General features: G+C 52.8%; 1 protein-coding gene across 1 annotated transcript in view; it reads right to left on the reverse strand.

Moving 5' to 3' along the window:
• LAMB3 (laminin subunit beta 3) overlaps positions 1-14,139 on the reverse strand; it is a 25,306-nt gene extending 11,167 nt beyond the window's left edge. Inside the window, exons 1-15 of the mRNA XM_074850318.1 lie at positions 14,104-14,139; positions 13,970-14,059; positions 13,516-13,608; positions 13,326-13,422; positions 12,877-12,941; positions 12,584-12,776; positions 12,489-12,500; positions 12,218-12,372; positions 3,300-3,414; positions 3,052-3,125; positions 2,418-2,600; positions 1,950-2,013; positions 1,462-1,637; positions 655-778; positions 89-277 (exon numbers count right to left, since the gene is read on the reverse strand). Of these exons, the coding sequence (XP_074706419.1) occupies positions 89-277; positions 655-778; positions 1,462-1,637; positions 1,950-2,013; positions 2,418-2,600; positions 3,052-3,125; positions 3,300-3,414; positions 12,218-12,372; positions 12,489-12,500; positions 12,584-12,776; positions 12,877-12,941; positions 13,326-13,422; positions 13,516-13,608; positions 13,970-14,059; positions 14,104-14,139 (1,666 nt within the window). The remainder of the gene's footprint in view (positions 1-88; positions 278-654; positions 779-1,461; positions 1,638-1,949; positions 2,014-2,417; positions 2,601-3,051; positions 3,126-3,299; positions 3,415-12,217; positions 12,373-12,488; positions 12,501-12,583; positions 12,777-12,876; positions 12,942-13,325; positions 13,423-13,515; positions 13,609-13,969; positions 14,060-14,103) is intronic.
• Between the last annotated feature and the right edge of the window lie 932 nt (positions 14,140-15,071).

A 15,071-nucleotide genomic window follows, 5' to 3' on the forward strand; every position in this document is an offset into this window, starting at 1 on the left:
AATGTGTAAGAAATGGGACTGCTGAGGGGTGCAAGGGGCGGACGGGGGGTTCTGGGGAATGTGCTATGGGGGGGAAGCGGGCACTCACGCAGACAGACTTCAGGATGGGTGAGATCTTGTCGCTGGTTACGAAAATAATTAGTTTTGCAGCGCTCGCAGTTGTTGCCTTCGGTGTTGTGCTGGCAGTCGTCACAGATGCCCCCGCTCACCCCTCCGCTGGCACGGTACAGCTCCGGGTCAAAGTGGCACGAGGCCGAGTGGCCATTGCAGTTGCACCCTAAAAAATCCCCAACAAAACGGCCCAGCTAGTGCTGCAGCTGTGCAAACCCCTCCAGCAGCAGCAGCTGCGGCACTAGAGGGTGCCCGTGTCCCCTGCGTGACACCGTGACACCCACTGACCACCCCAGGATTAAACCGGCACCAGTTGGACGGCGTGGCCAAGCACTGGTACATCGCCCAGCTACAGCTCCACAGAGCAAAGCCCAGCCCGCAAACATGTCAGGGTGCCTTTTTCAGAGACACCCACGTTAGCATCCAGTCCCACAGTGTCCCAGCGAAAGGTCTGGGAGCTTACTCCTGCTCCTGCTGCTCACATCTGGGGGGGATTTTAGGAAAGGCCTCAGGAAGAGGAGAGGGGAAAGGCACTCGCCGTACTCTGGCACTCGTGGGGATCATTGTCCTTCGCGGGCGCCCACGGCCGGTCGTTGTAGAGGGCAGCACAGCGATCGCAGTTGGGGCCGGCGGTGTTGTGCTGACACACGCAGTGCCCGTGGACCTGCTGCAGAGACAACACTTTGGCCTTCCTGGGTGGTAGCTGCTCAGTTCAGAGCTTCATCCTCCCTCCTGAGGATGGGACAGGCCTGGCCTGCTCCTGCCCCCCCCGCAGCGACGACACCCAGCACCCAGACAGGGCTGGGGCAGCACCGGGGACAGGCTGCTCCTCACCCTGTGATTCCCACCACCTCTACCACCTACCCGAGGACAACTACACTCCAGGCAAAGCAAACCAGCATAACCTGAGGACAAGAAAATCCCACAACAGCTAACAACCCGCACTGGCAAATCCTCCTGGGCATGAAGGAGCCTGCTGAAATCTTCTGCATGTTCCCTACCCAGCCGAGAGACCCAGTGCTGGCAGGAGCGGTTCCCCCCAGAGCACAACATCCCGCAGCCACTCAGCTTCATAACTCCTTATAAAGCCCCTGCACCTTCTTCCTGACACAAAAAGAGGGTTTACGTGGGGGCAGCACAGGCTGCTGTCTCGCAGCCACAACCCCACTGCTGCAGGCAAAACAGGGCATCATTTCCCCTGATTATGAACAGCCTCAGGCCAGGGGAAAGACTCCCCCCACCCCACTGGTCATCCTGGCCGAGGTCTCCTGAGGAGCACTCCTGGGCGTGTGGTGGAGCCCGATACCACAGAGTTTGTCTTCAAGCTTTTCTCTTCACCCCGACACTCACCACGGCATGCAGGTCTCCCGACGGGGCGCAGCGGTCAGCGTGTCCATGGCAGAAGCAGCTCCCCAGCACCCGCATCTCCGTCACAGCGTAGAAGGTGCTGGGCGACCGGTAGCCCTGGCGTGCGATGTGGGGGAGCTCGGTAAAGTTGATCCGCAGGTTGGTGAACGGCCCCAGCTCTGTTGGGGACCAGGGTGAGGTGTGAGGGGAGGCCGGCACCCAGGCACCGGCTGCATCGCAACCTGCGCAGAGGGCTCGGGGCAAGAGGCAGAGCCATTGGCACAAAGAGCAGCAGCTGAGGCATCAGCAAAGACCAAATGCTCCCTGACACTTCAGAGGCACCGGGGCAGCAGCTCGAGGCCGTGTCTGCACAGGACTTGCTCCCCGGTGGGGTTCCCCCAGCTCAGCGCTCTCAGTCACACAGGGGAAGAGCCGCGAGGTGCATCATCCCCCTCTGCCTTTCTCAGATATGAAAGAGGTCGGTCACTTACTATCGATGGTCTGGCTGTAAGAGGTACTGATGGTAGACGCCAGGTCTTGGACACTGAATTTCACCTTAGAAGGAAAAAAAAAACAAGTTGAAAAGCAGGAAACACAAAGTGCTTTCTTCTCATGCTCTGGGCAGCGTGTGCTCTGGACCTGTCTCTGCAGAACATCGCTGAACACAAGGAAAAGACTTCAGTCACGGAGGGTTTTGCAGAAGACCAACATAACACCTCGCTTGTCACAAAGCAGTGAGGGTTTTCCTCCCAGAGGAGCAGGAATCCTCCAGAGGACTCCCCTCAGCAGTGCTGGGTGCCCACGGGCTCCATCCCTTGCCAGCTCTAACACGTGTACAAGACTTTCAGGCCACCACGTGTTTCTGCAGCATCTCACAGGCCACCAGCCCCGAACCTGGGGTCACAGCAGAGGGAATGGGCACGTGTGGGAGCCCCTGTCACAAAATCCACAAATCCTACCTTGCCCCCGGGCAGAGAGTACCCCTGCAGTGCCTGGCAGCGAGCATCCTGCCAGCTCTCGGGGGAGCCCTGGGGGACGTGGGGGAAGGCGGCGGCGCAGTCGGAGGCCAGGTACTGATACACCTCCCAGGTCTTGCCGAAGTCGGTGGAGCGCTCAATCAGCATCGCAGCGGGCAGCGGCGACTGCAGAGCAGGGAAAGAGGCACGTCTGTAACAGCACTGCCCAGCCAGCTCCTGGCCTGGGGATGCCTCTCCTCCTCCTCCTCACTCCAGGCTCAGGTCTTTGCAGGCTGCTGGAGCCATCCCCTCCACTGCGGGTTACCAACTTCTGGGTCCCCCCCGCTCCCCTCGGCCAGTCCTGCTGTAGCCACAAAGCACACATCTGCACCAAGGAGATTTTTTGGCAGTCTTTTGTGGGATGGGGACGCACCACCCTGCTCTACTCCTCCCAAACACCCAGGGGAATGGCCACGAAAAACAGGGGAGAAAGGAGGGATGGGGACCCTGGCATGCTTCCTATCAGGAGCCTGAAGGGAGCTGCTCACTGACATCCCCACACCTCGCAGAGAGCCAAGCGGGGCCCATCCACCACCATCCGTGACCTCCCTGCAAAGCAGAGCTACTGCACACAAACCCTGAAGTGAAGCAGGATGGTGCTGAGCTGGAACATCTGGTCCAGGTCCAGCTGCAGAGACACGCGCTCGACACCTGCGGGCACAGAGAGGCAGCTTCAGAGATGCAGAACGCGGACTTCAGGAAAATAAACTGTTGCGCTGCCTGAGCAGAGTCATTTATTCCCTTCTTTCCTTCCGAGCTATTGAATTCAACACCTCCTCCTCCTCCCCTTCCCAGGGGACCCCAGCACGCCCGGCCGGTACTCACCATTCTGGGACTGCCACCAGCGCGAGTGCCCGGCGGAGGGCAGGACGTTGCCCACGCGGTGGCCGTTGTAGGCGTGTGGCAGCCGCGAGTCGCACCTGCAGCATCTCATGCTCCACTGGAAGAGAAAGGGCCGGTGGGAGCGACCATCCCAGCTTGGCTGAGGGAAAGACCCCGCTACAGACCCAGGGGGCGAGGGGCACATGTGCGGCACGGGCTCACCAAGGAACAAATGGCATCAGAAAAGCTGGTTTAGAAGAGCCGTGATCAGTAAGACTAACAATACCAGGACTCAAGTGGTCCCCTTCACACCCCATTAAAAAACACAACTCGTGGTTTTATGGACTAAAAACTAAAACCAAAACGCTTTCAACTAAAACACGTTTTTGGCAAAGCATTAAAAATGCCCTTTTTTTTTAAGCAAACCCCGTTTTCCACAATGACAACACTTGATAGAAAGCTCTTTGCAGCTTTTTGGGACCAGTCTGCCGTTTCCACAGAGCCGAGGGGGCTGGTTGGGTGAACAGAAAGGCCTTTCTCTCACACCCAGAAGCTCTGGGCGACGCTCGGCCCCCTGCGCTCTCCCCTGGGAGCGGAGCGGGAGCAAACAGCTCAGCGGGTGAGAAGTCAGCGGGTGGCAAGTCGAGTGGCTCAAAGTTCAGCCCTTCACTTGAGCAAGTAATTCAAGGAGCAAACAGAGATGCAGCGTGGGGAATGTGGGGACAGGAGAAAACAGGGTCCCCGAGGAGCAAACAAATACCCAAATTTTGACTAACCAAGCAACGCTCCGTGCAGCCACTAACACGGGGCCACCGGGTGCGTGTGGCACATGAGCAGGCTCAGAAATGTGTAGAAAGCAGCAGGAAAGAGATTGAGCAAGAGACGGGGAGTGGGGAAGGTCCAGACACTGGCCAAGGGGAGAGGCAGGCACGGGGTGGGCAAGCAGACTGGGCGAGGACCACCACGGAACAGGGGGAAGCAGCCAGGTGAGGCCAAGGCGGGGAAGGGCAGGTCTCGGAGGGATGCTAAAATAGCTGGTGATGACAGGGCCCACAGCAGCATCCCACAGGGACACGGGGAGGCCCTGACTGAAGCGCTTGGTACCGGCCATGCTGGGAGTGCAGCTCCGCAGGGGCCCGCGGAGACCACCGAGAGGGGAAGGTTGGTGCTCAAGGCATGGAATTGCTCAGCATCTCCAGCCTGGTGAAACGGAGAGGAAGAGCCGATCCCGCTCTCTGGAAAGGTTCCCAGGGCTGTGCACCGAGGCAGGCAGAGCTGTACGAGCTATGGGATAATGCTGTCCCAAAAGCAAGAGGGATGTGAAACATTTCAACCACAAATGGAAGTTGTCAGTGGCCTGAACAGCAAAACAGCCTCCCAAACAGAGCAGTGGGACACACACCTCACACCCACACGTCCCAAAGCCTGAGAAACTGGGGAAGATCGAGAACAATGTTTGCCAGTGATGGAGGCACCGGCCTTGGCAGCAGAGGGCAGGAGGCTCAGAAAGGTCATCCTGGGAGGAAAGTGGATTTGGGGAGCAGGGGAGCGCGTCTGGCACAAGGCCCAACAGCTGACAGCAGGAAGGCAACGAGATACCCCGGTGTGAGGGATGGCAGTGCTGGGGCAGGATAAGGTGACACCAGAGACACAGATATGTTTGGGACCCCAGTGATGAGATCAACTTTCAGTGATGGGGCAGAGACATCGGGTGACAAGTGACAAGAAGCACTTTATACCCACCTCTGTGCTCAAATCTGCCCACCTGATACTTAAAACAAATGAGCCAATTCCAACCCAAACACGATGCTACACATGAGCTGGGATTGGGAGAGATCTGTGCCTCGGGAGGCAGCAGGTGGTGGTGGCCGGTGGGCCACAGTGGCACGAAGATTTCTGGTTTCCCTTTGAAAGATTAATTCATGCTTTACACATATTGCCTTACTCTTGAAACAGGCTCATCTAAGCCAGCCGAGTCGCTTATTTCTACAGAAAGAGACTTGCTTCATAAGAACTACCTTTTCTTTTTTTTAAATCTAAAGAAAAATTAATGGAAAATTTTGTCCAGAGTTACCTTTTTGCTTGTTCTCACACAAAACTGCACAAGGCGTAGGCTGGCCTTGGCCAGAAAGCACTAACTGGTGCTGCACCAGATGCTCTCAGCAGTTGAGCAGGTATTGAGGAGAGATCCTCACTTTAAACTGATCTGTTTCCATTATATTTTCCACAGTCTTTATGTTCTCTGTCTATAAATATCCACAACAGGAGTTGGTTAGCTACAATATTTATAACAATATTGCAGAGTAAGCAAACAGAGAATTCAAAATATATAATCATGCAATTTCCCTGCCTCTATCAACTCCTTCTGGCTCTGCCAGTAAGAATCAGAAATAATATAATCAGGTCCAGGCAGAAGAACTCATTTCAGATAATGACTACTCGCAGCAAATTGTCAGGAAGCTACAGGAATTATCCGCAGCAATAATCTACCAAACAAATCCCAATAATGATTAAACTTCACAATAGTTCTGACTGTGATTAGCAAAGGGAGAAGAAAGGCTTTCTGTAAGGGGAAAGGTAAATCTCGGCTAAATTATTCATTAGGCACGATTCATGCATACTTATTAGACCATTCACACAAGTGCCTTCCAGTAGCTACAATGCAACGTTGGCAATGAAGCTGCAGCCACACTTAAAATGCAGTGCCAAGTAAAAATGAAGCTTAAACTATGCGAGATAGACCATCCCAAGGCAGCCCATGAGCTGTGCTCCATGCAAAAATCTTCTTCTATTTTTTTCTTTTTTTCTTCCCCCCCGGCTTTTTAATTAAGGATAAAATTAACACTGGAAGCAAAATTCATTTCACGTCCTTGGAGCAAATTGTGAAACGCCTGTATTGCACAACAGGAGGATTTGCTATTACTGACTGACTATGTGTCTCAAAGTTCCTTGGGACAGAGGGAATTACCAAAAATGACAGCCCAGAGCGGGGCTGAGGGGAGATTTACCAAGCAGACACCTTTCTCCAGCTCTCCCCTTCTTTTTTTACCAGCATAGCAACAGGCTCAGTAGATCCCTCAGTGCTGGGCTCGCCAGGAATAGACCAGGGCTGCGGGACTACGTGACAAATGGAAATGAAGAAGTCACGGTCTAAGCTGGGTCACTGACCCCTGGGGCAGCCCCAGCCCCAGCTCTCCAGCACGGGGTCCCCTCCCTGCCAGGCATCAACAGCCCCAGCATGACTGCAGCAAAAAAGAATCGGTACCTGTTTGAGTAGGTGTGGGATGTGGGGCTGAAGAGGCCTATAGGAAGGTAAAAGAAGTCATAGGTCTGCATGAAAACCACTAATCACCCCCTGTACCTCCAAGCCGCTCTTAAGACTCACCCAAAATACAGGTTATGGAGGTTCAGAGATTAAAGGAAATTCATTCCAGCCTTGTATTTCACAAGGCAGTCATTTTAGAGGGAAAGCTAGCGTGCTGAGAATAAACAGACTCATGTCTTAGAAATAAATGGTGGAGGGAAAAAAAATAAAACCCATGTAGAAGAACAGCCAGCTGTTGTAAAAATGCCCATATATTACATCACACACCTGGGACCCTTCTGCACGGCGTGTGCAGGGACACGGGTGCAGACCCAGCCCTTGCCCCTCGCTCTCTGTGGAGGGTTTCAGCTGCTCCCCTCCTGCTCTGACCTTGTGAACCAGCCGCCGACCAGCCTCCCATGCCTCCCTGCTCATGCAGGGGCAGAAAACCTCAAACAATTTTAAGTTGATGGACTCCGACCAAAGTATTTTAAGTAGCTCTAGCTGCCATTTTAATATGAGTAGAAAGCCCTTGAAATAAAACCTCCTGGCATAGGTGCGCAACCCAAAATAAACTGAAGCTATTCATCAGCAAAAATGGGAAGCTGCTTCACTCCAGTCATGAAACGAAGACCTTTCATAACTGCGGAGTCCTTGGTGGGCCTGCATTTAACCCAGCTCCCCGCCAGGGAGAGGCAGTGTCAGGCAGGCTCCTGGCACGCAGCCTCCCATACGGGAGCTTTGGGTGGTCGTGCACAATTAATACTGTATAGGGACAGTAATCACAGTTCCAAGGTTATTTGGGGACAATCTGGAAAACAGTGGGAATTTATATGTATATAAAGAGGTTGAGGGTTATTAAAAAATAGGGTGGGCAGCAAGAATAATTTACCTTGGGAACAGAGGCACCTGGTTAAAGCCAAGTTATTAAATTCTCTATTCCAACCCATTTTCACTCGCTGTTAACACCCGCAGCAGGACATGGCTCTGCCAGGCTCGCAGAGCAGGGCTCATCTGTCCTGTGAGGTACTCTAGACATCTTCCATGGGAAAAGGTGGCAAAAGTCACCCACGGTTCTGTCATCGTGGTAGAACTTCTCAGTGAGGTATTTCCTAAACTGGACCATGCTCAGTTTTGAAGCACAGACCTATCTCTCAGCCATAACATCTAATGTCACATCCTTGCTTGGCCAGTCAGAAGTGACACTGGAAAATGAGCTCTGAGGTTACGCTCAAATAGAGGGCTCTGGGTTTACTGGTGACCTCCAGTCAGAGGTGACAGGAGGGATGGGGGAGAAGACACAAGCTGGACAAACATCCTAGGTATGGGGTTTAAGGAAATTAAGTTCATTTCTCTTGCTTAAAAGCAAGCACGTGGGTGCCTGTTTTCTTCACCCCGTCTGTTCTCACATCGTCTCCCCTCAGCAAAACTTCATTTTAAATCTGCCAGGATGACAGTCTGCAAAGCCCATCCGCACCAGAGTATCTCCGCACCCTGCGCGCATTGCCGGGGTCCTGTTGCCTCTGCAACTTCTCTGCAAGGGAATGACGCGATGTCTCCCAGCATATGTGTCGATTTGCAGTTGCGTGGCAAAAAAAGATGCAGAGAAGCGAAGAGGAGGAATTAAAAAATAATGGGAAATAGGCTTTTTGTTCCGCACATTCACTGCAGGTAGGGACACATCCCTGCAACAAAGAGCAGGGTGTGTCTGAATGCCAGAATAAGATGAGATAAGCACCCAGCAGCAACTTGTGGTTGCTGCGTTACCTTCAACAGGTCGGGAATACAAATTATTCAGTGCAAACCCCTGACGTGATGAAGCAATACCCAAAACTAGAAGCCCTGCTTTGAGCAGGGGGTTGGACCTCCTGCGGTCCCATCCGACCACAGCTATTTCATGATTTTGTGGATGCATTTTTCTGTGTAAAAAGCTTGAGTCTGACTGATGGCGTGGGTCTGGAAAGCAGTTGAGCTGGGAGGCACGGTGGCATTTCAGCGTGCTCTCCCCTGTTCCAACACACCCAGGGCCCGCTGAAGCGCCTGGCAGGCAGCACATTTTGGATCAGGACTGAGCTCCCTGACCGACCCATGCAGGTGAGCAAGCAGATGTAACCATCAGACAGTAGCAATACGGCAGACAGAAGCATTAGTCTTGCACATACTCTCTCTCACAGACATTGGCCTGTATTTTTGGAAGCAGCCAAAGACGCCTCAGTGCTGAGACACCACCGGAGAGATGCTGCCGACCAACGCCTGCCAGGCAGCTGCGACCATCCGTCAGCAGGAGGAGGAACCCTCTGTCATGCCAGGAGCTCTCCTGCCCAACCGCCTCACGCTCCCCTCCCACTAACTCATTTAGGGATTAGGCTTCTCCCGTACCTCTCCTTTCCATTCCTGCCTGGATGACCCCACGGCATCACGACACAAGGGGCAATAAAGGTAACTTCCCACCCTGCGTTCTCATATCCAGCAAGTGCCCGTGGAAAGCAGGTGAGAGAAGGCAGAAAATCTTGGTCCTTGACCTCATGCAAACAACATTTTAAAATTCAAAGTCTCTCAGGGTCAGGGCGTGAGGACCCACGTAGTTGCCACATCTGCTGTAGGGTGCAGGAAACAGAGCAGCGACGCAAGCACAAAGACACACATCTTTGCTCCTCTCTTGCTTTTTCTTTGGCAAAAGATTTCAGAGTGACGTGCCAGGTGTTTGGGGTACTCTTCTAATACATCTCTAAGCTGAAAGCACTGCACAAGCCCAGAGGGAAGACATGCTCTCCCCTCCAGAGAAGCGTTAATTTGCTGGGTACAAGCACGCCACGGCACCGGTACCGCTGCTTCCAGCGGCAAAGCAAAGAGCCGAAGGCACGCACGGCCCTTTGCTGTCACTCGGAAGGGCCAGGCCAGGGGACTGGGAACCTGCTAATCCATGTGAAAGCCACACCGTGCCTTGCCCTGGCTGGAGCTGGGCAGCATGAGCTGCTCCATATTCCTATCAAAGCTCTAGACTTAGCGTTTAAATAAAGAGATGAGTTAACTGGGCCTTGAATCGCACCTCGGTCAGCGAGAGTCTTTCCACACACATCACCGCCTTTACGACTCCAAATCCAGTCTTGAAAGCCTCACTCATTTTTCTATTTTATTTTCAGTTTCCCTCCTGCTTTTACTTTCCCTGCTGACACCAACACCATCTCCCAAGCACTAAGTGATTTCCAAGCCAGACCATTGGTCTGCCTGGTTTCCACCCCCCATCACTTTTCTAACCATCGCTGCAATCCCCTGCGCTATAAATGGCAACATTGAGCGTCCCTCCTGGCTTTCACTAGACTGAGCCTACAGCCAAGGAATGGAGCAATCAGTAGTGCAAAGTATAAAGGTTAGAGGGATTTGGAGCCAGAGCAGACAATGGAGCAGAGGCTGAAATGGAGTGACCCATCAGAATTGCAAAAGAGGACCCTGGGGCCAGCGTGGGCCGGCAGGGCCAGACAGCGTGTGCCCGCCAGCTGGCCCGAGGGCACCAGCAGCCTGCGAGAGCAACCCCTCATCCCAGTGCCCTCTGTTGAGACTACAAAACAGACTCCAGATTTGTACCTATTTGGCAGCAAAACGAGAGCAAGGCCTGTAAGCAAAAAAAAAAAAAAAAAAAAAGTCCTAAGAGGCAATAAATTAAATGTGCTTACTTTTTATCGGATGGGAATAGGAAAATTGAGTTCAGGGGATTAATTTTTGCTTAAATTAGGGAAGCAGAAAAAGGGAGGAAAATATTAGGAAATGCTCAACACATGGAGATTTCTCCTGCAAAGATAAGGGATGGTATACTCAAAACTCCCCTTAGCCATTACAGCTGCAGAACAGAAATAAGGGTCTTCGTGGAATTTGGTAGCAGCACCGATGCATCTCTCCCTTCAGTAAAGGAAAGGAGAAAAGGCCCCATTCCCAAAGCTAGAATTGGAGAATCCCATTTAACACATCAGTGTTAATTGTTCCAGATCCCTTTTAACCCTGGTACTCGTAAGGCAAGGTATAAGCAATATGAAAACTGAATAGCTGAGGGACTCGAAGACTGGAAGAGACTGCTGCAATCCTGTTCTCTGCCTTCCTCCGCAGTACTGCCATGAGACCTCACTCACTAATTCTGCACCAAACAGATCATTTCTGCTTGAGGTATATCACAGCCATCAGAGAGACGCCCAGTCTCCACTTCAAAGATTACAAATGATGCAGATGATCACAACTGAAGGCCCTTCAGAGTGATCTCTCAAGGTCAGGCAAAGGAAATAACCAGCCCACTCCAGCTTACTCAAGGTTTTGCAGACACTCGCTTCCCATAGTACAAGCCCCCTCTTCAAGTAAAAGTCAATGTTAAGTGAAGATTTCAGGGGTACATTTATGTACAATTTTCCTCAAGTATAAACAGAAATTGGGAAGAAAAAAAAAATAAGTCAGAGCAGAAATAATTGCCTGCTTTTTTCCCATCCATGGGCCACAGCACCCATGAGAAGCAGCTGGGTTTGCTGGGGAAGCGAGTAAACAGCCCTGTTCCCTGGGAGCAGCAAAACAGCTCTGAAAAAAGGGAGTGGGAGCCTGGCTGGTGGAAATGCCTGACCACAGCTGTCAGCCTGGAAAACAACCTGACAAAGGACTGATGCTGCAGCCAGCCCGGCGTCCAGGGGGACACGGTGCTCACAGCTGTCAGGGCCAGGAGCTGCCTCAGTTTCACTCCAGCCAACAGCTCCCAGCCACCCCTGAGCCCAGAGGAGCAAAAATCCCTCCAGCCCAGCGAGAGCACCACCGGCTCCGCAACAAATCCACCTACTGCCACATCTTGGCCTTCAACTTGAAGGGGAATTAAAACCAGAAGAAGGCTGACTCACTCAAGCTGGATTTCACTGTAGAAAACCCTGCCCCACTTGAGGTCTGCATCTCCTTTCCTCTCGAGCATCTCTTCCAAGACCCTTTTTGCCTGTCCTGCCTTGAACCCTCTCCCTTTCGAGCTCCTCCCATGGCAGTTACGGGGTTAACATTGCCAGACCGACAGAGAAAGGCTTTAGGAAGTGCTCACATCAGGGACATCACCCCTATTTCCAGCTCTGTGCTCAGGCAGACTTATTCTTAAACTCTTACTCCGATTTGGTGGCAGCTTTAGAGCCTGGGAATCTGCAGCTGGCTGAAACGTTATCCCCGCGAGCATCATCTCCTGCCCCCGCACAACCACAGTAATTGGAAACAGTTGTTTGGTTCAGAAGTTTTTCCAAGTTTTTCTAAAAGACCTGAAGTGTTCCCATTTTTGACAAGTGAAATACGAGTTTGGTTTAGAACTAAAAAGTCTGGGGATAGGAAGGCCTGGGATATTTTGGATGCAAAAGCTTCCACTTTGCCTCTGCAGTGCTTCACACCAGAGCTTTGCTGCCCTTTCCCTGCCACCACGTTCGTGCTCAGCGCCTCTTCTCGACCATGGGGACAGCAGAGAGGGTGCGAGGGGACACCACAGATGGTGCAATGACCCAACGGGGTTGGAAGGCAGATAAATATCTAAAACAGGTTCAACACATCCCTGCAGAAGGGTAGGAAGGGTCGGATGGGTAAAGGCATTAGCATCCCTATGTGAGATTTGGGGACGTACCTCTCCGTGGGGCGTGCAGTACGTCTCGGGCTTGGTGAGGCCGCAGGTGGAGGAGGCTCTCAGGAGAGGGGCCCGTCCCAGCAGCAGCTCTCCAGCGGGGGGGTAGCAGGCTCCCTGGGAGCAGGTTCGCTCCGCGCCCGGCAGCCGTGGAGCAGCTGGAAGAGCACAACAGGACGTGGGGTGGTGTTAGGGAAGCACACGGACGTCAGCCAGCGTGCCTGCTGTTTTCTACAGCAGACCAACTACAAGGTCATGGTTGGGACAAACCTACAAAATGTGTATGCTGAAAAAGACAAAGGTATTTTGCCCCTGAATTACCTTTATTTTTAATAGTAAAAAGGCACTTTTAAAGTGCGTTATACTAACAGTTATTTCCAAAACGCTTCTTTGCCACGACCCCAGTGGCTGGGCTGCAGGGATGCTCCGTTCCCGGCCCATCCTGCTGACCAGCCTGTCTGGGGTCCCCTGTTACCCAGCCAGCCCTACGGCCGGGTGCTTGGGGCAGGGAGAGCCCTTCGCCAAACACCAGCACCATTAGCAAACACCAGCCTCCCAGCTGCTGCCACAATACTGGACTAATACAAAGCTTACATTAGCAGCGTTTCTATTTAGTCAGCTTCCCCCATATCCTTTTAGAAACACTGTATGGTGAGCCTTACCCAGGAGGACAAATAATGCCCACAGCCAAAGTCGGCAGCGAGGCTCCATCCCACCAAAGACACGTCTAGGGAAGAATTTGCAGCACGAGTGAAAACGAGCAGAAGATGCCAGTCTAAAGCTCAGTCCAGGTCCTTCGCATTCCTTCTCAGTTTACATGGAGATAATTTTAACAGGGAGATAATTTTAATTGATTTACAACAGAATAACATGGGTGAAAAATCAAGAATAATGGAGAGGAAGATCAGATGCTCAGACTGTATTTGTTTTTAATGTACAAAGAAACCCTGCTTTTCATCTAACTCACAAAGCATGCACAAGATTCTCCTCAAGAGTGTAAGAGATTGCCCTCTTCCCCAAACACTGTATCTTTGGATCTTTACGTTATTGCTGAGGCAAACCACAGGCACCAGCACAGCACCTCGCTCTCAGCAGAGCTGTAATTTCGGACTGTCCAGCTCCCCGGGAACATTGAGAAGCCGCAGCCCCCAGCACTGCAACCCGCAGCGGGCAGAGAGCCAGCGCCGATACCAGGTCGCAACACTCAGCTAGAAACGATGCCCGAATGAGTGCGCACACACAGACACACACCACCCCCCCGACACACACCCCCCAGCCACCTCTCCCCAGGCTCGCTGCACTTTCTGTTCTCCAGCCCCACCCTTCATCCTGCATTTCCAGAATCGATTCCAGATCAAAACTCGCCAGCGCATGCGATGGCCCAAAGCCTTGTTCTATGAAAAGAAGAAACCTGTACAGATCGTCACAGAGTAAGTGTCTCTGCGGGGAAGCCCTACGGGAAAGCACAGGGCAGGCAGAGCTGCCAGCACCCCACAGCACCCCCAAACCTCACCTGCCCTCTTCCCTGCGTGACGGCAGCCCCGTCCCCGGTGTGTCCCTGGCTCACGGTGAGGGCTCTCTGCCCCTCATGCCACCCGGCAGCCGATCCGCAACCCCAGGAACCCTCTGAGCGCCGGCGCTCTCCTCTCCCGGCTTTTAACAGGCAGCTGCCTCACCTGGGAGAGAAGGTGCCTGTGGGTGTAGTAATGATAAAGGGAGTGATTCAGGGATCTTCAGACATACACACCCAGTTACCGTATAACTCCCGACAGCTCCTAGACAGGGCACGCAGCCACAGACATAAATCACTTCGGACGAGGATGACGGCAGCGTGAACCAGCTGCTCTGCAGGTAGCCGGCAAGTGAAAGCCCAGCTGCAGCTGACCCACCCGGGGCTGGTGCGGCCACCGCCGGGACATCGCCATGCCAGCGTGAAACCCGCTCCCCCCAGAGCCGCTGCACGGCTCGGCACCAGGCAATACACCCGAATGTTCACCCACCCTCTCAGACAGGTTTTGCCTATTGTGCTTATACCACCAGCAGTGCCGCTATCAGCGCCTCAACTTGATCATTTAAAGACTAATTCAGGGTGTCCAGTCAGTTATAATCACACTGTGTATTCACATATCAGACGTCAGCCTGAAGGTGATCTGGAGCGCGGCAGCTGGGCTTTACAGGCAGACGCGGTCACGCAGCCCCTCTCCTGTCTGCAGTACTGGAATTCCTCAAGACACAAAATTACCTAAAATGAGCTTGAGAGTTATCTACAAAACACAACCCTGTGAACTCACCAGCTGTGAAGAGTCAGAGAGTCAAATTTTTTAAGAAACGTAATCCTTGTTTGGGTACCTAGCTGCACGCCCAGCTGATGAGGAGCCCTTCTCCCCCTCTTCCAACCCAATTCAGGGCTCTCTTGCTCTGATGCATTTCAGTGGTCACTGTTGCTTTACGTGGGTATTAATGGAAACAGTATCATAAATTTATTTTATTTACTGTACCAGCAAAGCAACAAGTTTTTAACAAACCTGTTTAAACTGAGGACTGTTGGGTGAGCTGGGAGTGCAGCTCAGCAGCTTGCACAGCCACCACTACCCCTGTGCCCCACACGCAGGGCTCCCAGGCACCACTCACATGGTGCATTTCAGCTAAAATGCAGTTTTTCATCCTCAGAAAAACTTGCATCAGGCCTTTTCCATTTACGTTACTGAAATGGCCCCAAAATCACATCCTCTCGCATGCTGGTGGGGGGCTCAGCAGACCACATCAGACGACCCCCGGATCTTTGCTCCTGTTGCTTTGCTGGTGCGTGCTGCCGACCTCCCCGTCCTCACGCTGAGCGACACAGGCGCGTGCAAGA

The sequence above is a fragment of the Strix aluco genome, chromosome 25 (genome assembly GCF_031877795.1).
Source record: "Strix aluco isolate bStrAlu1 chromosome 25, bStrAlu1.hap1, whole genome shotgun sequence".
In the NCBI taxonomy this organism is placed as follows: Eukaryota; Metazoa; Chordata; class Aves; order Strigiformes; family Strigidae; genus Strix; species Strix aluco.